The 24505-nt window shown below is 38.7% G+C and overlaps 1 protein-coding gene across 1 annotated transcript; it reads right to left on the bottom strand.

The window, feature by feature from the left end:
* Positions 1-8949: 8949 nt before the first annotated feature.
* On the bottom strand, positions 8950-22386 carry LOC137035574 (E3 SUMO-protein ligase ZBED1-like). The gene is made up of 5 exons (XM_067408998.1): positions 21543-22386; positions 20135-21060; positions 17732-17784; positions 17396-17622; positions 8950-9149 (listed from the first exon to the last, which is right to left on the bottom strand). Exons 1-5 carry the CDS (start codon positions 22384-22386, stop codon positions 8950-8952), a joined length of 2250 nt encoding a protein of 749 aa, XP_067265099.1.
* Between the last annotated feature and the right edge of the window lie 2119 nt (positions 22387-24505).

Genomic DNA, 24505 nt, shown 5'->3' on the forward strand with positions numbered 1-24505 from the left:
ATGTTTGTGTGTTTACTTACATTCACTGTTTTCATTCTTCATTTTTTCTCTTATTTACTTGTATTTGTTTTAGTAAGTTCTGAGTGAATCTGTTAACTGCTACATTTTAATCATCATGGCATAATATGATCTTTTTAAAATGTTTTAACATTAATGTTTGATATTCTTTAGATGTTAAGTGTGTTTTATAAATCTCTTTGTATGTCTGGTGTGGTTACGTCTCTTTATGTTTTCACTAATCTTATCTATATCAATAACTGGTTGAATGTGAATCTGTGAGCAGCAGCTCTTCAGAATAATATTGTTTGTGTCTCAGAATGAAACCTGGTTTATTCTTAGAAAAGCTGAAGTGAAGGTTCAAATATCTTGTGTTTGATCAAAATCATCAGATAAACATGTAAAACAGAACATCAGCTGAAATAAACTCATCTACAGTCAGTATTCTCACCTCTGATTATTTCCTGATTTTCAATGTCACAATGACAGATATGCAAAACTTAATTTTGACGATCACAGACAGTTTTCTTTTCAATGACTTCTGATTTGATTTCTTCTGCTTTTCTCTTGAGCACTGTCGAATGGATTCACTCTTTTAAAGAAGTAGGAACCCTTAATATGTGGATGAAGTATTAACACAAACAGAAAGGCTAAATTCATTGAAACTGTTGTTCATCAAATTTGGCTGAGAAATTATCCCCTAAAGATAATTTAAAGTCATCAAATAGATATTGAAAAAAGTTGATTTTGAAAGAATATTTTATTTGATTCAACATAGGATTTATTACACAAACTTTTGAACCATGAGGTTGAGGATATCATGACTGGATTTTAATTCTGGGGTGAACTATATTTTGATTTTTTTTTATCAATATGGACATATGAAATTGAAAGTGAACATGGTCAACTGATGTTTTATGAATCATTTTCTTAGAGAAGTTAATTTACTGAAAGCTCCCAAGAAATCTAGATTAGCTGACTAAGCTTATTAAAGGGGTTATGAACTGAGAAATCAAATTTTCCTTGAGCTTTTGCCATATAAGAGGTCATCATACTTTAAGAATATCCTGAAAGTTTCAACTTTCTTGTTGAACACTTTCTTGTTAGTCCAATAAAAGCTTTAATTGTCACCAGACCCAGAGAATGACAGGATTTACAAAGTGGGGATCTATGACGTCAAAGGGCAGCAAGCACCGCCTCCGCAGAAGATGATCAACGCCTACTTCATCGCTGCCTGTTTAGCCCCGCCCACCGATTCACACATGACATGCAATAGAATAGGTAGCCTAAGTAACATGTGGTGCTAAACCAGATCGAGCTACCAAGCAATAAACTTGCCATTGAGGATTACAAAATATTGTGCAGTGCCTGGACTTGACAGTAATGCAACAACATGTCAGTAACTGTGTTAATTCTAATGCTTGATCTGATATTAATGATTCATGTACAGTCAGATGATCTTTGTCTGTGTGTCAGTAAATCAAACCAGTGACTAAACGTCAACTTGCATTGTTTCTCTTAGTAGGATGAAAATAATCTGTTATTTAACGGTGATTAAATTATATAAAGAAAGCGATCAAAGAAAGCTCACTTTACAATCGTTGGAGGAGTGCGCACTGAAGCTGTCAATCAAACAACGCCAGTATCAGTGACTGACACGCAAAACTGTGGTATTATTCAACAAATCTTTTAGTTATATCGCGTTTGCACTGTTAGTGAAGATGGAAGTATTTGTTAGTGTGCAGAAATTGAGTTTTAATGATGAGATTACTGCTTTCATGCGCTTAATAACACATGGGGTAAAAGGCACACAGAGTATTCATACAAATACTTTAGCTAAAATAATGTTTTTAATAATGTCTAGGTTTTAGCAAAGTTTGTACTATTTTCTGTTTATTTTGATAAAAAAACAGAAAATCATTAAGAAGACCTTTGTCTGAAAATACAAACATTAATTCTCGTTTGCTACTTAAATCAACAACATTTTAAAAAAACATCAAATATTAGATCAAACTACCTCAGAATCAACTTTGTGTTGCTGATCGAGATTGCATCAAGGATCAGACAAATTTGCAAATTGCGTTTTAAAAAGTGGATATTTAGGAAAGTACTGCGGCAAGTTTTGAGATAGGAGCAGTATTTTTCCATGGGTGCTCGACCATTTCCATTCCCACAGAAAAATACGAGATATTCTTCATTGATTTTAACCAATAAAAAAATCGATTGGAGATTTCCGACACGATCTGCACCCTTTGTTATAGTTTGTTTAAAGCCGTTTCTATGGTGATATTTTAATGGCAAACGTCGAGAGCGCATATCCAAGTGATGCGCGAGCACAAATGGCTCTGCTCTCGATCAGAAACACGCTCAAACTCCAACTCTCCTTGCATCAGATATCAGCAGGAGCATGACTCGCAACAACACTCGTGAAAAGAATGTGCTTTTGGGTCAAAATTGTCATCCTGCTGCACGGATATAATGCAAATTAAACATCTAGTTGACGTTAATTTGAGTTAAAAAAGCTGAAACGTGTTGTTTTTGAAATCATGCTGAGGAACGTTGTGGCCCATGTAAGTTAGTCTTTGGACAAGCGTGTCAATCTATCACTTGACTCTTCTTTCCAGGGAAATCACTAACAAAATGCACACAAACATGTCCCTGCTCTTGATATACAAACATTAATGAACTTCTTCGAACTTAATGAGGGGGAAAAATGAGGGCAGATTGGAACAACTGATAATTACAGCACGACTGAACCTCTGACTCTATTAACAAAAATTCTACCACGGGACCATTAAGGAATACGAAAACTGAGCACAGATTTATCTATAATATAATATGGATGTAAATGGGGGGGGGGGACATAAATCCTCTTCTAAGAGAAGAGGAATGGGAGACAATGAAGGAGGTCTGCACTGTTCTGGAGCCCTTTGAGGAGGTGACTGTGGAGATAAGTGCAGAAAGGTACCTTGAAGAATTTTGTTTTTACTTTATTATTTCTTAATTGTACAAAGAGCAATGTATCTCATGACAAACAAAGCCCAACTTTCATATCTGCTGTTTCTCTTTTGTCACAGCCTCCAAAATGCTTCCTCTCTTCAGGGTCTGCAGCAGTAACAGCCCACCACCAACGGACAGTGGATAAAGTAAAGGAGCTGTTCATCCATGGACAGAACATTTCTGAGAGTGGAGTACAACACTGTGCTTTCTGAAACCACTGCACTGGACCCACGGTCTAAAACGTTAGTGACGACAGAGCTGTGGATGAGGCACTTCAAAGAATCACTGCAGCAAGATGCCTGTCAGCTCCTCCATCAGAGGGTCAAGAGGAAGAAGTTTGAGCAGGGGCGGGTTCACAGGAACCACAAGCTTCTGTGTGGAGACTCTTTGATGAAAGAGCAACAGGAGACACTGCAAGGAGAAATCCCACAGCTGATGCTGTACTGGAGGTGAAGTCCTATCTTGAGGAGCCCCTCATCCAAAGAGCTGAAGACCCACTGAACTGGTGGGAGGGCAAGATTTCAGTCCACCCACACCTGGTTAAGGTAATGGAGGAAGACTCTGCATTGCTGCAACATCAGAGAGAGTCTTCTCAAAAACAGGACAAATAATCACAGAGAGGAGAAATCGCATCAGCCCTTCCAAGCTGAGGCATCTGATATTTCTGAATGCCAACCTGCACTAAAGATTAAAGTGTCTTAATGTAAAGACTTTTGCCTTTAGTTATTTTATTTGTTTGCTGTGGTTCTGTTAAACATTTAAATTCAGCAAGAACTTACAGGCTCCACTATCACGTGACAGGATCACATGAGCGTCATCGATCAACAACAGCAAGCGGCACGATCTCCCAAACATTATATTTAAAAAAATATTAAACTTTTTTTTGTGTGCAATGTTAGTTTTCTCTAAGTGTCCAAATTAAAAACAACTAATGTTAAAACGGAAATCTAAAAATCTCAGCTGCATCTCCTCATGTGAACAACAAACAGAGAATTAAATAGACAAAGTTTAAAAAACTTTGACAATACAAAACATTATAGCAGCAATCAACATTACATATGTGAAAAATGATGACTAAAAATAAAGTTATAGCTCTTACCTTCTCCTCCGAGAACTCCCGGTTGACTGACGGGTTACAGATCAAAATGACGCGCATGTGCAATAGAAAGTCCGTTTCCCATTCAAATTACATCACAGTTATTAACATTGTACATCTAGCAATTTTAGTCGTTTATTTATTTTTATTTGATGTGCATTTAAACAATATATTACACTGACATTAAATTACAAATAAATAAAGTAATTAATTAATTAATAGATTAAAATACACATTGTGAGAGTGTTTCCAATAAAGGCTGAGTATCAAGTGACCCTAAATTTGACTTTTTTCTGCCATGATCACTCTGTGTTTTTTAGGAAGATCATACGTGAACAAATGTGGTTAATGTGGAAAATATGGGGAAATCTGTGTGTTTTCTGTAAGTGTTTAAAATTCTTCTAACATTTAATGGAATGTAGTTTCACAAGGATTTCTTTCACCCACATTTACATTGTCGAGTATAAGAAATGTATTTTCTTGCACCCTGAAATACATTTTTAAATATATTTTGAGTGTATGAAGGTTGAAACAAAATATATTTTCAGTTTCAAAAATATATTTAATTGAACTAAACAGTTTACAACATGTATTTACCTTATATTTAACCCTCAGGGGTCTGAGGATTTTTGGGGCCTTGGAGAAGTTTTGACATGCCCTGACATTTGTGCTTTTTTCAGTTGTTCATAAAAATATTAATGGAAAAAGTGTCATTACACTGTATTCAGCACAAACTAGGCTACAATAATATGTGAGGAAAATGTATGTACATGTTTGTGTTTTTGAAGGAATAACGTTTATGCGTGGTTATTGAAAAAACAAAAAACTTAAGTCACTGAAATAAGGCCAAAAAATATATATTAAATCTTTGTTCACAAGACTTCTGGGTATTGGAGGTTGTAGACTAGAGTTTTTGCTTCAAAATGAGGTAAAAAATTATGCTGCCTGCTTGTTCATATAAAACAATAGAGAGATTTAAATTTTCTAAAACATCTTTGGTCAAGAAACACAGTATGCGTGGAGGCATGAATCCTCATGTATAATGGGTGATTCTCACCTGAGAAGACAAAAGAATTGCATAAAGAGCTCTAATGAGCTGCATAAATAATGAGCTCTTTCAGTCAGGTAGGCTGTGAAAAAACCCTCTGTTGATCATGTCTCAAATCTCATCATAATGTAAATCAAACATACAGAAAAAATAGCAATACTGTGAAATATTATTACAATTTAAAATAATGGTATTCTATTATATTCTTTAAAATATAATGTATTTCTGTAATGCAAAGTGTCTGAACAATTATGTTATCTCTATGGCATTTCATATAGGCTTTTAGCTTAAAAGCATGCACATTTGGAGAAATACTGATGGATTATCATATGTTTGTCAATTTTCTATACAGAAGAGTAATATTTATTCAGGATTTATTGTCATTACTATGAGTGCTGGATACTGTGTTTTGAATTCATACTCGCAGCCGGAGGGCGCTCTGTACACCTTTAGTCCACAAATGCCTGAGCACTAAAGAAGAATAGGCAATCCAGGAAATAACTGAACTAACAGAGGACAGAGATCGCTAACTATGGCTATTCAAAACATTTTTCAAGACGATAAATACACAATTGAGACGATGAATGCATGTATTGACTCTGAATTTGCGTCTGAATAGCACTGACTCCGTGGGCGTGGCCGCATTAGCGGATAATGAGCTGAATCACGGACTTCTGACATGGCTCTCTTTTCATACAGATTACATAAACACAGAATATTTGTTTTCGATTTGACTTACACGATTTAAAACCTGACATTTCAATGTTTTTTTAGACATAAGTCTAATTTTTTTGTCATTAGTATTCACTAAGTTACAGTTCATTTTCTGAGAACTATCAGATTGGACTTCGTTCAGAGGGAGACGAGAGATCACGCATCATGTTAGTTTTATTTATTTTACAAAAAGCACAACATTTTGTTGTTACTCTGAGTGTACACAAATAAAAGAAGATATTCCACAGATTAAAATGGTGTATAGCTCTTAATTGTATGTGCAACATTGACAGAGTATTTTGAGTCTCTTTCACACTGGTTAGAAAAAAAAACGCGGTGATCACGCCGGCGTGACCGCCGACCCGAGAGTGTTAAAATATACAGGTGCTGGTCATATAATTAGAATATCATCAAAAAGTTGATTTATTTCACTAATTCCATTCAAAAAGTGAAACTTGTATATTATATTCATTCATTACACACAGACTGATATATTGATATATAGGCGAGATGCTTCTGTCTTCGTCTTTTGTTCAAGAGTGGCTTGACACAAGGAATGCGACAGCTGAAACCCATGTCTTGCATACATCTGTGCGTAGTGGTTCTTGAAGCACTGACTCCAGCTGCAGTCCACTCTCTGTGAATCTCCCCCACATTTTTGAATGGGTTTTGTTTCACAATCCTCTCCAGGGTGCGGTTTCCTATTGCTTGTACACTTTTTCTCTAAAATACATTTTTACACGCAAAATCTACAATGTTTCATTACAAACTGGACATGACGAAAGCAATAAATTAATTTTCAGACTCTGAATCCTATTAATTCAGAGTTTGATTCACCAAATATTTGAGATTATATTATACCTGATAAATAATACAATGAAGTACTTACAGTTTAAAAACACAGCAGATTTACAGCAGTAGTTCGGTAGTTTTTGTTGCTCTTGAAAACTTGTTTTCCTTTGATGATTCACCAAAGTTATTAACAATACAGCATGTTTCTGTAATTAAGTTAAAGTTAAAATAACAGCAACTAGGCTATATATTTAGATTAAACCTCCACGTTCGGGAAGAAGGGGTTTATGGGAGGCAAGACAAAAGCTTTCTTTCCAGCCATACTCCTCCAGCTACCGTGAGCCTTTAATTCCTTCCCAGTCTCCATTCTGAGATCAAGAATGCATGGAAAAACCCTTATTCAGCCGTATTCATCAGTCTGGGCATGCAAATTATGCCAATGTCAAGGGAATACAAGAGCACGAATATGTGGCGATGCCCCTATCGACGAGACGTTCAGGAACTATCTCGTTGATGATGGAGCTTCATCTTTGAAGTCCCCGGCCCTGCCTACTGGACCACTAAAAACAACTTCACAGTTGAATGGCAGGGCATACGCGGCTGCAGGTCAGGCCGGTGCTGCACTGCACACTGTGGCAGTGCTTCAAGCATATCAGGCCGACCTGTTTAAAGATTTGGACCAGGGGAAGGGAAGGGTCTTTCTCCGTGCCAACCAAACAAACGGCTGCCGCGATCGGTTGATCGATGGTGGCAACGGAGAGACACCTGTGGATGAACCTGGCTGACATCTGGGAGAAAGAGAAGGGCGTTCTCCTCGATGCTTGAGCTTTTCGGGACCTCTGTTGAGGCGGTGGTTGGGAAATTCAGGGAGGCGAGGGCGCACTCAGCAGCATTCAAATCCTGCATACTGCGCCGGTCCGAATCTGCACCCAGGCAGCCAGGGGGACCTGGCCCGTCATGGTCTGAGGATCATAGGCAGGGCCAGAGGTCTAGCATTGCCGCTCAAGCCCTGAACCTCCACTCCCTTGAGCTCCAGTTCTTCATGAACATTTTGTTTTTTACTCAGTCGAGCTTTGTGTTGTCCCAGTGTCTGCCTTTTTTTCTGAGGCCACCTTCACATTTCTGAGTGTGTTTGGTCCTCTCTATTATTATAATTTGAGGCCCTCCACTCCCTGAGCTCTGTGCCGTTTCTCCTTCGTGGAACGAGGGTTACATACTTAACCAAGACGTTTTTGTTGCTCTTGAAAACTTGTTTTCCTTTGATGATTCACCAAAGTTATTAACAATACAGCATGTTTCTGTAATTAAGTTAAAGTTAAAATAACAGCAACTAGGCTATATATTTAGATTAAACCTCCACGTTCGGGAAGAAGGGGTTCGTGGGAGGCAAGACAAAAGCTTTCTTTCCAGCCATGCTCCTCCAGCTACCGTGAGCCTTTAATTCCTTCCCAATCTCCATTCTGAGATCAAGAATGCATGGAAAAACCGTTATTCAGCCCGTAATTCATCAGTCTGGGCATGCAAATTATGCCAATGTCAAGGGAATACAAGAGCACGAATATGTGGCGATGCCCCCTATCGACGAGACGTTCAGGAACTATCTCGTTGATGATGGAGCTTCATCTTTGAAGTCCCCGGCCCTGCCTACTGGACCACTAAAAACAACTTCACAGTTGAATGGCAGGGCATACGTGGCTGCAGGTCAGGCCGGTGCTGCACTGCACGCTGTGGCAGTGCTTCAAGCATATCAGGCCGACCTGTTTAAAGGAAGGGAAGGGTCTTTCTCCGTGCCAACCAAACAAACGGCTGCCGCGATCGGTTGATCAATGGTGGCAACGGAGAGACACCTGTGGGTGAACCTGGCTGACATCTGGGAGAAAAGAGAAGGGTTTTCTCCTCGATGCTTGAGCTTTTCGGGACCTCTGTTGAGGCAGTGGTTGGGAAATTCAGGGAGGCGAGGGCGCACTCAGCAGCATTCAAATCCTGTATACCGCGCTGGTCTGAATCTGCACCCAGGCAGCCAGGGGGACCTGGCCCGTCATGGTCTGAGGATCATAGGCAGGGCCAGAGGTCTAGCATCACCGCTCAAGCCCTGAACCTCCACTCCCTTGAGCTCCAGTTCTTCATGAACATTTTGGGTAGTGGTTTTTTACTCAGTCGAGCTTTGTGTTGTCCCAGTGTCTGCCTTTTTTTCTGAGGCCTCTTCCTCTGGGCTGTTTCTGCTTCGTGTGTTGGCCTTTCTTTGGCCACATTGGTTTTTTTAGTTTTTTTGCCAGCCTCCTCTTTTTGAGAGTCTTTAGGTTCAAACCGCTACCCCGCTGAGTGCTAGTGTTTTTCTATTAAAATGTTTCTCCTGGTTGACGCCCAGGTTTCGTTTTAACTTTTGGAACATGACCAGTGAGGTCATGTTCAGAGGTCGGCCGCCCCTGTCCCGACACAGGCAGACGTTGTCAACCTGCAATGAGGTCATGTTCAGAGGTTGGCCCTCCTCTTGGGCCGCCCCTGTCCCGACACAGGCAGACGTTGTCAACCTGTTCTATTTCAGCAGTAGGTGTTGGCTGCTTTATATTTAGCCTCCCTTGCTAGTCGCCCATCTCCTGTTTGCCTCCCCTCTCATCAGGGTTGCTTCTGGTCGGGTGGCCTGCCTTCTGCATTAGGCTTAGAATGCAAGTAGCGGGCCCTGTGGCCTCCTCTCATTTGTTCCTTTACTCCATTGCTACTGAGTTTTTAGCAAAATCTAAATATGTAGTAATTACTGGTGTTTAACATTTAGCTTGGTGACAAGCAGTGAGCTTTTTGTTATTAGCCTCCCTGAGGTCGGTGTGAGCGGTGCAGGCTTCCTCTCGCTTGTGCGCTTTTTGCCGAAGCCTCTGCTCTATGAGCTTGGTAGTCTCATTGTGAGTATCCCCTTGATTGTTTCAAGTTCTGTTTAAATGGCCTGCCTCCCTTGGTTCCTCCCTGTGGAGGCCTCAATTTATATGAAGCTAGCTCCTTTGAGTTACTTTGGGATCCCTCTTCCTCTATTTTCAAACTTATTGCCTTATACCTATGCTGCTCGGGTCGAGTGTGTTATTCTCCTCCTTGGATTTTGCTCCCCTGGAGCTCTAGCATTGGCAACCCGGGGCCCATGGCCGTGTTCTTGGGAGTAGCAGGCCTTTCTTGAGGCCTACTTGCCATTCTGCTAGCATTATCCTGTGCTCCCCTCATTGAAGGGTCGATAGGCGATATGCTGAGCACACGGCTCATGTCTGCTGTGTGAACGAGTATTCCAAGCCTGTAACACTTATTCTCACATCTAAGTAGTTGGCTCCTCAGAGCCACCTTGGGTGTTATCTAGACGTTGTAGGTTTCACTTCCTGTTTACCTCGATCTCTGAGCTTTATTAATTCAAAATTATAGAGAGAGACAAATTAATCAAGTAATTAGTAGTTAATAATAAAATCCAGAATATTGTATCTAACAAAGCAAAGAAAAAGCTAAACTATCAAAGACCCAGTCCGTTTTTTACCATAAGCATAGGAAAACTTACATCCCACTCAAACTTATGTTTTGGTCTAGTAAGAAAATGTCAAACAGATTCATCCATTATGTTATAGTTGGTGTAACGGCTAGGTCAGAGTGACTGGTCAAATATCAAATATAGATGAAAATAGATACAAAAGGTGTTGTTTTGATGCCCTTAAGGGAATTTTGCAGATCTTGCAATATCACATGTCTGAAAGAATGGAAACAGACATAAAAGGTACATAAAATTCAAATGAGCAACTAATTCTGAAAACACAATCACTTCTGCAGTACTTGGCAGGCGTCCAATATTTAACCACAAAAGTGTCAACATGACCTGTCACACTGGAACACTTAAAGAACTACTGAATATAGAAAGCATATATACTCTTAAGATAAAAGAAGAATAACCATAAAGGAGTACATTAAAGAGTAAATACTTGAAAATAAGATGAGGATTAATATATGGAGTAAAGTAATATTGATAAATCATAAGCCATAACCTATTAACATGAAATATGAATAAAATGCATGAATATGAATATTGACCATTTTGGATCCACCAAAATAGTAAAGGTCTGAGAACAGAGCCCTGGGGAACACCCTGACTGAGTAAAGCGGTGGGAGATTTATAATTATGCATAGTGATGCTGTCTTTCAGTGAGATAGGAAGAAAACCATGATAGTGCAGCACCTGAGACCTGAGATTTCTGATAGGAGGGAGAGTAATAGCTTGTGACAGAGGCTACGTTTACATGCACCCAAATAATTGACGGCTCAGTCGGATTGAAAAATGTTCATGTAAACACCTTAATTGATCCGATTGAGCTTGATCTGAATGAAATTTCAATCGGATTGGAAGGGGTGGTTTATTCCTTTTCTAATCCGATCCAACAGCAAAAAATGACCATGTAAACGCTTGAATCCGACTACTTTCTCAATCGTATTCAGAAGTCTCTGGGGCACATGCGCAGTGTAATGTTGACACGCATTATGCAGTGCGCAAGTTCACGTTCACGTCTTTAGTTGTAAAGATTTATGCCAACAGACAGTGGCGTAGCTGTATCCCTTCATCATAATATTGGAAATATTTCCGTTTTAAAACAAGAAGAGCCAATAGATATCACACAAGAAGCAGTGTTGGAGTAGTTAACTACATGTAGCGGCGCTACTACTGTAGTTTAACTACATTTTTCAGTAGCTTGTATGTAGTTCAGCTACTTTTAAAACAGTGTAGCTTTTCCAGTAGTTAACTATTTTTTCCAGCAAGTAGCGGTGTAGCGCGACCAAAAGCTACAAGCTACATTCCGTTTTGCGTTCTGACGAACATGCGATGCAATGAATCAGCACAGCGTCTTCAGATCATGAGCTAAAACCGTGCATTACCGCAATGTATTGTTATATCACGCATCTTGTGGCTTTACAGTTCACCGAGAAGAGATCGTCTGATGATTATGTAAAGGACAGGAGTGGGTTTACACTTCACACAAATCGATTAGTAAAGGTTACGCTTAATTTATAAACATGATTAAAAAGCTGTCTGTGTCGAAGACTTCAAGCACATACAGGTGAATAATAGCCTTTTTAAATTGACTGTCCTGCTTTATTGCAGTCTCTATCAAATGTATGCAAACTATTTTATTACAGTGGTGACCCGCCATAGTCTAATCTGTCCCGCCACAGTTTTATAATAAACAGTGTTTTGCATCATTGCATTGGCAAAGCATTAGTCAGTTGAACAGAAAACAAAAATGCGAGCTTAGTGCGCTTATCACACGGCAAAGACTGATCTAATAAAATAAGCTGCATGGGTTTCAGAATGAAATGCACTATCTTCACGCAAGAAGCACATGATTCGCATCTCAAGGCTTCATCACTTCATGTGCTGTGAGTTTAACCTGCATTTTTCTGTGTATCCAATGTAAGTTTATATATTTTGTTCTTGCATTGGTGCAGTTCCGGTACCAGAATCAAATCACTGAGGGTGCTCCTGAAATTAGTCAGGATGCTACAGTAAAGTGCAGATGTAATGTGTAAACAACGGCTCCACCATAACAAGAATAGCAAAGTACAATGAGACATTTAAGATTTTTTTAAGTCATTAATTTTACAAATAATTGGAGCAGAATTTAAAAAATTTTGATACAAAAAATCTAATATTTTTCTTGTCTGCACATTGCTTCTTATTATTATTTCATATTTTTGTCCCATGTTATGGTTATGGTAGCAATTTTGAGCGTGAATCCTGCATTTGTATGTACTGTATTTATATCACTTCTGAAACTGCAGAGTGCAATTGGTCGTCGGTCCTCTTATAGCATGAAAAACAAAACTTATATTAAAATTCTGAATGTATTATATAAAGCATGCAAAGAGTGCTTCCTTTATAATCACTAAAAAGTCATAACTCAGTTATAGCTGTCTACACTGCACAATGAGCTTGCAAACTCAGTGCTAAATAAAAACTCTGGCGTTTCTTTCAGTGATTTTAACTAACTTAAACACCCCTGATTGGCCATTGCGGTCAAGAGATCAACACTTATGTCTGTGATTGGCTACGTTGCTCGCCACTGCAAAATCATGTTGTAAATAGAAACATTTGAAATTCTCCAGAGCGCAAACACAAATACGCACTGGAGCATTTGGCAAATCTGTTTTGCCAATATGATATTATTACAGTATCAACTGAGGGTGCTCCTGCTTGCGTTTGAAGGTGCTTAGGTGCCTAGAACCAGGCCTGCATTGGTGTGACATTAGTAGCAATTTTGCATTTTGACAGTCAGTGTGAGAGATAGGCTACATTTGAGTATTTTATCTTTTGATATACATAAAAAAATAAAATGGTACACTTTGAAATAATAATTGTAGTGCATTGCATTGTTTTAAACCCCAAACATTTACTTAAACATTCTTCATTAACAGTAAAAAAAAAAAAAAAAATCAAAGTAGTTTCGATGTAGCTAGCTACATTTTTTTAGTAACTTGTAGTGTAGCTAACTACTTTTTCAGAAGGGTAGCTTGACTGTAGTTTAACTACTTGAATTTATAAGTAGCTAGTAGTTTGTCAAACTACAGTTTCAGAGTAGCTTCCCCAACACTGACAAGAAGCAACGTGCAAACTTTGTGCAAGAGTTATGCCGGTGAAAAAGTCTCAACCTCGGTCAGTACTCACTACAGAAAGTGAAAGTAAACAGTGACGGAGCTGTCTGACACTGCATTAACAGAGCATATTCTCTCAGAGACAAATTTCAACATAAAATGCTGATAATGATGTTTTTTTAAAGTCCGTGCTTGAAGTAAAGCTGCGCTTAATTTTCATTGATGACTGCGGTGTTAGGAAATATTATAGCCTACACTCTTAATAATTTTAATTATAGGCCTATAATTCATTGTATAATAGACCTAAAAAAAAGTATAAAAAGTTTAATAGCCTAATCTTTTATTATCCTCACAGCACATATATTTAATAATAAAAATCCTCTTAATATTGCCAAGATTTGATGCTTTTGACAATATCTCTGGCTATCGTCGATACATGATCATCGTCTGTTGATGGGTTACCGCAAGTGTGATTGATATGACGTCACACGCAGAGTGTGTGCGCAAAAGTTGATCAGATCAGATCAGATAATGCAGATATAAACAAAAGTTTCTTTAACATTTAAATACAGGAATAATGGACGACAGCATTAAAAAAGAAAATGGTAGACAATGAAAAAAAAATTGTAGCATACAGTAATACACAATTCAGTGTACAGAAATGTAAGTTACGCTACATTCAACAGTTCACCATAGTTTAAGATGACACTTTTTATGTTGTTAATTGTTTTTTGTGTCATAATTATGTAGTTAAAGTCATGTAGAAAATCATTTAATTTGGGTATTGATAAAGAAAATGTACATTTATGAATACATTTGCCAATAAAATCACACAATGTTAAATCAAAGTCCAATTTAGATTTTGAGGCAAGATATTTGGAGAGGTCAGACTTTCCAAACAGACTTTCCTTTGACAAGGGGACAATTGAAGAAAAGATGATCAACTGACCAAACTGAATTTACAGAAATTATAATTCAAATGAACATTACCAAATTTACATGTGGTTGGTATATATCATGAAAGATTCTTAAGTGCAGTACTTTAACTTTGCCGCAAATACAAAATTGTCTGTCATTCCTGATTCTATTTTCTTCTTATTTTTAATTAATCTTTTCTATTAAGGAATTACAAAGAAAAAAAAATCCCAGTGGGGTGATTCATTTTCTTGACAGAAACACATTTCTTATAATGTTCGGTCCTGTGTTGCCGGTGATCCGCCTCAGTAATCCGCTCAAAGACACTGAACACCATTGAGGTGATAGGAGATTTGGGTGCTGAGCCTTTTCTTCATAAATGAAATACATATTTTGATTTATATATTTTAATCTGTGATGAGGTTCATTTATGTAAAAGCAATATACATTGAATGATGGATGTAGGAGAGGAAGTTCAGCAGCGCCCTCTGCTGGACACCATTATTATCCTTTCAACAATCACAGGACATTAATTTAAATGGGTGTCCGTGTCCTTACAGACACGTCAGTGTGATGACCAAATTAAGAGCCAGTCCACCTTCATCACAATGGAGAATAAAACATTGCGGTAAAGTTGAAAATAATGTCCCATCGTCTGCACCGATAGTCTTGTGGGCAGCTCAGGTGGGCTGAGTTCTTGTACTGGCTCGTGGACCTTTTCCCAATCCCGTCCCCCCTTATCTCTTCCACTACACTTCCTGTCTGCTCACTGCCCTATCGCAATAAAAAGGCAAAAATGCCAAAAATAAATCTTTAATAAATAAAGAAAGTCTGATTACCTGTGGCAGAGCTCACACTACTGTAAAACAGTATAATAAGTGTATCTGGTGTGCTATCCGAGGGGATCGAGCTCAGAATGTAGCCCAAACCCAGAGTACTTCCCCATATCCCCAGCCGGGAATAGGAACCAGACGAGAGTGAGTCACTGTGTATATATGAAGAGTTCAAAACAGTCCATCTGACATGTTTTCTTTTAAATTAGTTTTTTTTTTTTTTTTTTCTTTATCAGGCTCCTATATTTAGATTCAGTAATTTCACTTTAACAGCAATGAAAAGGTTGTTAGTCAGTTGTTGAAATGCCTTATTTTCAAACATGTCACTTCAGTACATGCTTCTCGCTAAATCCTGTCATTGTCACTGTAACGATGGACAAAACATGATGATAACTTGCAGCTCGGCAATTGAAATCTGGATCATACATACGCCGTCCTTCATCTTGACATCATATGATTGAGTTTGTGTCTTTCGATTGGTTCTTCTGTGCTCTTAGAAGCTTTTGCTGACAAAGGCAAGTGGCTTTTAGTGGTTTCTGCCAACGATTTAAAGTGAAAGTATTTGATGAACGTATAGTATGTGCGGAGAGCATTCGCTCAATATCATTATCCCACTTCAGACAGAGGAGGCGTTTAGCTGCTTTTGCATCTGAACTCTTCATATGCCTCTTCTTGAACTGATTAGATCATCTGAACGTGCTCCTCCTGAACTTTGTTTCTGAAACATCATTTGTCACTTGAAATGTCTCCAGATACAGACATGTAACAGGCTGTCAATTAGCTGAACATATACAAGTTTAACTAGTGATGCTTAGCTTACTTTTTAAAATCTTTATTTGAATATGATACCTCGTTCTACAGTATTAAATCGCTGACAGAGACCCCTCCGCCATCAGCCAATCATAGTTAGCAAGTGTGATGACATCATCCATAGCAACAAGGTCAACCCCGCCCCTTACTCTTATCTTAAAACTTCTTCCTTAGTAAAAGTTGGTCTCAGCAGATTTGTGAATAGGTTTTAAGAGGAAACTCTTAGCTAAGAACTTTTACTGCTATTTAAGAGAAATCTTAGTGGTAAGATCAAATGTTTGTGAATACGGCCCCTGGTGCTTAGTGTTTACATCATCTAGTTTTTAGTTTCTAGAAACATTTATTAGTTCAGAGTCAATTTGCAAAGTTGAATACGACGTTAAACCTCGATTTCATCATTAAACGAGTCACATATTTATTAATTCAAACTACACAAAACATTAAGAGGCAATACATGACATCATAATAAACCCAAATCAATCATGAGTCAAAACATAGCTGACTTTTTACATATTTTCATCCAGACTGTCGTCACATGCTTGCATCAAAGTTTAATATAAATTCAAGACAGGCAGACAAGCAACAGCAAATACACTTTAGTCGATACCAGACAATGAACTGAACTTAAATACACAAAGGTAAATGAGAACAGCTGTGAGGACCGTTAGTGTCCATGTGACTGATGAGTGGCGGTAAAAGAGAAATGTGAAGTCCGCACACTGAAAATAACTGCTCCAATAAATAATTTATTAAATAATGCAACTTTTCGACCAACAGGTCTTCATCAGGCACATGAGACAGGAGTGACAACAAACTGAAAGTCCATGAACAGAACATCATGGTGACAATTAGGACATAAATAATAAAATTTAAAATTTCATGACTTTATTTTTTATTGTAATGTTTGTATCTCCAGGATACGTTGCTCCTTTAGGGCTATAAATTCATTAAAATAAGAAGCCAAATTTTTAAAACATTATAAATGATCAATATGACTAAAGCTTTCCTGAAAAAATGTTGTACACAATCTACTCCATGCCTTCTGTCCTCTGATTGATAGTTCATACTATTTTTATCAAGTAAAGTCTTTTTTGCTCATAATGTTGTTAAATGTAGGATAAACATTTACTGGACTGAAGAAAGCATTTTTTTTTTTTTTTTTTACACCATTTCTATTTTTATGTAAAAAATGAAAACTTTTTCATGTTAATGTAAATGTCAAATATGACAGGCTTTTGGGGAACATTTATTTTTCCATCTATCAATTATCATTGAAGTGCATATATGAGCTTTAAAACCCAGATGTATAAATATGATGCTCGACAAAAAACATATGCATATACTGTATATATAACAAGGTTGCGTGTATTTTTCATCATATTTCATATTAACAGTACACACACACACGTCTGGTTCACTATCTTTGTAGGGACTCTCCTTAGATGTGATTTTTATACTGTACAAACTATATAGTCTATCCCCCTACACTGGGATAAACACACACACACACACACACACACGGCAGCATCATATTTATACATCTGTGTATTATACATCTGAATATATACTCAGCCTGCTGCTTTTTACCCTGTTGACCCATGATTGTGTACCCGATCACGATACGGCAGTAGTGGGCCTCATCACTAACAACAATGAATCCAACTGGTCCGGTGGTGTAATGACAACAATCTCTTCTCAATGTGGCAAAGACCAAAGAACTTATCATCGCCTTCAGAAGAAGACCCCCACAGCGCCCCCCATTAACCATCAACGGGCTGTAGTGGAGAGGGTGAGCATATCTCTGAGGACCTCTCCTGGATGACAAACACCACATCACTGGCCAAGAAGGCTCAGACACGCCTCTACTTCCTCCGTAAACTGAGGAAAGCAGGAGTCCCACCTCCCATCATGTGCTCTTTTTACCGGAGCACCATTGAAAGCATCATCACCAGCCGCATCACAGTGTGGTCCGCATCCTGTCGAAAGACTTTGTAACGCATAGTGAATGCAGCTTGCAATCCTCTGTGTTTCCCTGCCCTCCCTTATGGACATTTTCCACACCCGCCTTACCAGTAGAGCCATCAGTATTGCTGCTGATAGCTGACATCCGTTAAACCCCCACTTCAGCCTTCAGGGAGAAGGTACCGGAGTCTCCAGGCTCGCTCCACAAGGCTTTCAAACAGCTTCCTGGAAGCTGAACTCTGTTCATCACCCCCTCTTCCACCTACTCCTGAACTTTAAAAAATGTACAGTTCACCCCACATATCTTTGACTGCACACAGGACACTTTATTCTTTTTGCACTTACAGACTTTATAGTCCTTTGAACTGATGCCATATATATATTTGGATGTATTCGGCGATCTGTCTTGTAGATTACAAATGCCTTTATACGCCGAACTCAAAATGTTTACATTTTTTGGATGCAGATATACACTTACAAATTGTTTATATTTGGATGTATATTTGTACATTACTTCAATGGCCTATATTATAGATTAAAAGCTGATCTGACGCTTTACCTGCGTGATTAATAATACAGTATGTTGCTGTCATTAATTAAGTTAAATGGAATAAAGTTGAAATGAAGTGAAATAAGGTGTGCTGTAGCGCTGCTGCCATCTCGTGGTTGCAAGTGGCACCTACATCAGATTCACTTTGAACAGATCTCTCACATAGAGCCTAAATTGTTTTATGTAAATTAATATTTTTTGAGCATGTTAGATTATATATAGGCTATTTCTAAAGATCCTTTTAGATTAATAATGTCCATTATGTCTTAGTAAACTTTCCTGTAGTTTCCATGTTCACCACACGATGGCGCATCACACACAGGTTCAGTGTCACGTCCACAATGGAAATATGTGAAAATATAGCCTATTTATATATATAAGAAATATTTTTATACGAGTTTACTTTCCTCATAATGTTTTGAACATACATAACTCAGTTACCCAATGGATCTTTTTAAAAACAAAATGCAGTTCATACAGACAGTGATTTGAATGTCCTCTTCTGTGATGAACTTGTTTTCCTTTGATGATTCAAAGTTATTAACAATACAGCATGTTTCTGTGTGTAACCCAGGTAGGGTATTATTATGTTGAGTTAATAATAGAATGGGTTAATGATGGGTAAAATAAACAAGTTATTATTGAGTAAATAATATCTAATTCATGAGAAGGGTTAATGTGGAATACATTAGATGGGAGTACATCATTTATGCTTATGTACATGTGATATTATGTTTCAGTTGAGAACTACATTTTAAAGCACTGTTTCTTTAAGAATTACGGTGATACTTAAAGTTTGTATGTAATGCACTTGTGAAAATGTGCTTTTGCCTAGCAAGTAGGGCTGGGCGATATGGCCTTTTATAAATACCGCGATATTTTTAGGCCATGTCACGATACGCGATATATATCTCGATATTTTGCCTTAGCCTTGAATTAAAACTTTGATGCATACAATCACACCAGTATGATGATTCTCTATGTCTACATTAAAACATTCTTGTTCATACAGCATTAATATATGCTAATTTTAAACTTTCATGCAAAAAAGGGGATATCACAACTAAGTCAAAGTTAACAATTGTATTTATTAAACAGTGAGTGGCACTAACATAAAATTGTCAACAGAAAGTGCATGTTTTGTGCAAAATTGTCAGAGACAACATTTCAAAACAAGACATTAGGGCACGCTTGTGCATGCTGTAACTCACATGGCATTTCAAAACACAAAATTAAAGTGTGAAAAAAATGTATTTAAAACAAATAAAAAAGTGCCCTTTTGTGCATGTTGTCATTAAGATGACATTTCAAAACAACACTAAATTTAAGTGCACCTGTTGTGCATAATGCCACTAGGATATTTAAAACAAATATATATAATGTGCTTTTGTGCAGGATGTCACAGGTAATTTCAAAATCAGTAAAATAAAAAATAGCTGAATAATAGGAAATCAAATGTTGGAAAAGAAAGTGTATTTATAAAAATGACCCTCCTTTTAGTTTTTTAATAAACAATCCTATGGTTTCAAACACAATACCTAAACATAAAACAATTCACAAAAGGTGAATCTGGTCCATTATGGAAAAGTTTGCAGCTTTAGTTTTGGTTTCTTCTGCATGAAATATATGGCACAAATAAAAAGTAAAAAAATATGTAGTTGTATTTCGTGCATACTATGTTGTCCCTTTGTTACAACAACCAGGGAATACCAGGTTGTTTAGAGGTTTTGTGCCAAAAACACAAGCCTATCAACGGCGTCTGGTTTGAGAGATGCTCGATGGCATGTAACTATATTACCACTGGTACTAAATACCCTTTCCGATGGGGAACTGGTGGCGGGCACACACAGATATTTTTTTGCCACATTTTTCAGGTTTGGGAACATTTCCTCATGGTCGTTCCACCACTGCAATGGATTTGCTTCACTGTCAACATTAACAGACTGCAAGTAGGCAGACAACTCTTTTTCAATAAGCTCTCTCTGCGACAGTGTGGTGGAAGATGTTGCTGCAGTTTTAAAGAAGCTGCCCAGGGATTTCTTTCTTAGTGGCTCTTCTGGCTGTGATACCGTTGTTGCATCTTGAGGCAGTGAAGCAGCCAACTCAGCTGTGCCCTGGTCAGTCTCATAGAGCATTGCCTCCATCTCGGTTATGGCTCTGCTCTTGATGGCATCCACCTTTTTTTCTGTGCAGTATGTTATCTTGAACCTGGGATCCACTAAGCCTGCCATGTCCAGCAGGTCGTTAGTGGAAGGATCAGAATACTTCTCCCTTAGGTAATCCAGGATGGAGGCTTTGATAGACTGGGTCAGTGGGGTGTCATTCTCCTGACGTGCCAAGAGGCTGGACTGGAAGAGATGGAGAACAGGCTTGACATAGGACACTGTGACATAGCTCTCACCGGATAGAGCGTCGGTGAATTCCAGGAGAGGTTTGAGAGCCTTGTGCACTGACTCTAGAACTTCCAGGTCTTGCCAGGTGAGAACGAGATGCCGGGTTTTCTTGTCTGCGGCCAAGACTTGAGAAATAACTTGCTCCTGCTCCAGTACCCGCTCAATCATCTTCTCTCGGGATCCCCACCTGGTAGGAGACTCACTGATGAGCTGGTGTGCCGGGAGATTTAGCTCTTGCTGCGCTGTGGCCAGGTCTCTCCTCCTCTTCCAACTGAAAGAGAAGCTGCTCACTACCTTCTTGCACACAGCAACAGCACGGTCAATACGGGGGTCCTTCATGCTTCTCTCTGAGAATGAAAACAAACATTTAAAATGTTATAATAATTTAAAAGGGTATAGTAATTGTGAAGAAATCCACTCAGCCTAACACTAAACTAATTCTTGGTAATTATTTATTTATATAGTACTGTGTAAAAGTGAAGATTCTATCAAAAAATATGTTTTGTTATGGCAGCCGTCCCCTCTGCATATATATTTTTTTCGAGAATTTGCACTCCTGTTGCTGTTTGTTATTCTGCACGAAACTTCATGCCAATATATAAGAAATATTGCTGACTTGTGCATTTCCAGCGCTCTCTTTACGTTCGTCCGTTATTTGACGTTGAAAAAGGAAACGTCTTTTTTTAGACATGGAAAATCGATTTTACAATCGATTCAATGAACACTTGTGTCTTAAAAATCGAAAATGATTTTTTCACAAAAGTGACAGCCCTACTCATATATCAATAAAGATAATTACTATTTTATCACAGTGGTAAAAAACACTCACCAATTGCAAGATGCAGGCGATGGCCAAAACACTGTAGACATGTCCAGTTGTTCAGGCTCACAGCTTTGACGATGTTAGCGCCGTTATCGGTGGTGATGCACACCTGACGAGCTTCATTTAAATTCCATGACATGAGAGCATCTTGCAGGCCTTGTGCGATGATCCCGCCAGTGTGATCCTCAGGAAGAAAGCTCGTCTGAAGGCACTTGCTTTTCAACTTCCAATTGTCTATATAGTGGACCGTCAAACTGAGATATGGCTCACATGTTCGGCTGCTCCATATGTCGGCAGTTGTTGAGAAGTGGGTCACATTTACAAGCTGACTGGCCAGCTCTTCCCTCACTTTAATGTACAACTCAGGCAGCGCTTTCTCTGCAAAATATTTGCGACCCGGCAGATTATATCTTGGGTCAAGTGTGTTGATGAGCTTTCTGAACCCGGGCTTTTCAACAACATTAACCGGGGCCATGTCTTTCGCGATGTGGTGGGTTACTGCACACGTTATCTCCTTCTGTTTTTTACTGTTTTTGTCGTACGGCGTTGATCTGGAAATAGAAGAGGCCAGACTCAGTTGCGTGAGTGCTGGTTGCTTAGGCACTTTCTTTGATATTGCACCGCTCTGAGATGTTGTCGTGCGGAGTTTCAAGCACTCTTCATTTTCTAGCGGGTGGGTTCTCAAATGGTGATATAAATTTGATGTACTGCTACATTTTGAAGCGATGCTTTTGCGACAGATTTTGCATATCACCGTTGTTTGTTCAACATCTTCCTTCTTGAATCCAAACCACCGCCAGATGATGGATCCTGTGCTGTTTCTTTTTTTTATTAATTCGTCGTCCTCCATGTGTAACCGTTAGCACCTGCTGCCGCTATCTTTCTGCTGGTCGAGGGCGTATGACGTTGCATGCGCGACAGACTGACGTTTGTAACTATGTGCGTTTGTTTTGTCTCTCTGTGAGAGGGAAAGACCGCGAGTATGTAAAAGTTAATCTACAAACAAAAAGCATCAAAAATAAAATAAGCTTCTTAACTTAGGTTATCAAGGTGATCCTTATGCTTGCGCTTCGATGCTGGACAGGACAAGAGGGGGGAAAAACAAAGGAAAAAAAATGTCCGCGAGTTTCAGGATATAGTAATTTTCTACATCGCACGGACTACAAGCCGCGATGTATCGAGTATATTCGATATATCGCCCAGCCCTACTAGCAAGTTAGTATTATTTGTTGCTGATAGGTTGTTGTTTTATTTGTTCCCGCCCTCACGTGTGAGAGTGCGATTCTGATTGGACTAGAGGGAGAAGAGAAGAGGAGAGAGGGACGCATGAGAGTGTTGTTCGGATGGCGGAGAAGAAATGTACATGTAAACGCTGTATAAGTTGTTGAAACTTACATTTCTTCATATCTGAGAGTTTAAGGACATCGATGAAAGTGTATGCGCGATACTCTGCATGAGTATAAGCAGGTTTTCTTTTGTAGTGTTGAGTTCGTTAGTGTGAGAATATGTTGGATAAACGGACATTCAGGTACACTGGACTGCATTAACTTTTATCTTGCTCAAATGTACAAGTTTCGCTGGATCAACAAAGACCCAGATAGCATTCTAAATCCCCGAGTGATTTAGAATACCTCTGGCGCCGTGGGACACGATCAGCGCAACTTGGTCATGTGAAAGAGAGAGCGCGCGTGTTCGAGTTTCGGAGGAGTGTGAGACGAACGCTGCGTCAAGCGGAATTCAGGTGATATTATTTCATTTTATTTGCTCAATAGAGTGAAGTGGCCATTTGTTGTTTCACGGCCCCAACGATCGCTAGCAACGTCCAGGCCTGCAACGGGGAGGGGTTGGGACTTGTGAGGTGTGTGTGCGCGCGTGCGCCTATGTGAGTGGCCACTCAAAAGTTATAAAAGGTATTGTTTCAACTATTGGTTTTGAAACGAATATTTTGTATTGATGTTATTTGTTTATTTGAGATATTAAGGAAGTGTTGATCTATCATAATTGATTATTTGAAGTGATTGCATATTTTCCTCAAAGTAAAAGAAAGACAGAAGACAAGTGTATGGTTTAATTTGAAGTTTATTGAACATTTGACATTTAAACATATATTTACACATTTATTTATTTTATTTTACTTTGTATAAATAAATCTAAAGGTTAATTTTGTTATACTTACCTATTTGTGTTGATTGGAGTCATTATACAGTGACATTTCTTAGCTTACATAGGGGGAGGATAGCATTAGCGCATAGTCGAGAGACGCTTTAAGAACCCGGTGCGATGCCCTGGTTACAATCAGGGCATAGGGGGCGCTACACAATTTGGGGGCTCGTCCGGGATCATTATTCTCTCCCTGAAATCAGTTCAATAGAATGTAAAGGGGACTTACTGACTACTCTTTCTAAGCTTCAAAATGGCGTTCAAGAGTGATTCACTTTTATCTGTTGAACTTTCAAACTGGTGCAAGGAAGCTGTAATTGAGGAAAGCCATGCTATCATGTTAATGGGAGTACCTGCAACAACTGATGTGGCATGTATTGAAGAGGCTGTTGAAACTATAAAAGCTGTAGGCAGAGTGAGAGTTAGAGACTCTAAAAAGGGACAAAGCCAAGATGAGAGATGATTCAGCTAAAGTTCCTGTCGCATCCATGAGGATAGATCCTAACCAAAAGCTGGAAAAGCAAAGAGCGGATACTCATGGAGAGTCTGAAGTGAAAGAGTTAAAGAAACAAATTCACAAATTGAATAAACAATTGGAGGTGATGAGTATCAGTTCAACTGCTAAGCCTGTTCAAACTAAAACTAGGCTGGACTACAGAGCAATGCCTTCGCGACTTAATGAGAAACCAATGAAGCCTAAGGAGGATTTTTTTCTGTTACCGTTGCGGGGATGACGGACATATAGCCACTAAGTGCAGAGCACCAGAGAATACTGGCAAAGTCATACAAAAACTGGTGAGATCCCTCCG

This window comes from Chanodichthys erythropterus, chromosome 14 (assembly GCF_024489055.1).
Source record: "Chanodichthys erythropterus isolate Z2021 chromosome 14, ASM2448905v1, whole genome shotgun sequence".
In the NCBI taxonomy this organism is placed as follows: Eukaryota; Metazoa; Chordata; class Actinopteri; order Cypriniformes; family Xenocyprididae; genus Chanodichthys; species Chanodichthys erythropterus.

Excerpts from the sequence above, each read along its gene's own strand:
- LOC137035574 (XM_067408998.1), bottom strand. The coding sequence starts at position 22,386 with ATGGAGGACGACGAATTAATAAAAAAAAGAAACAGCACAGGATCCATC. Across the intron at positions 17,785-20,134 it reads CCAGTTCCCCATCGGAAAGG|GATGCGGACCACACTGTGAT; the intron begins GTATTTAGTACC and ends GTCTTTCGACAG. Across the intron at positions 9,150-17,395 it reads CACAATCATGGGTCAACAGG|GGGCGGCCCAAGAGGAGGGC; the intron begins GTAAAAAGCAGC and ends GTGTCGGGACAG.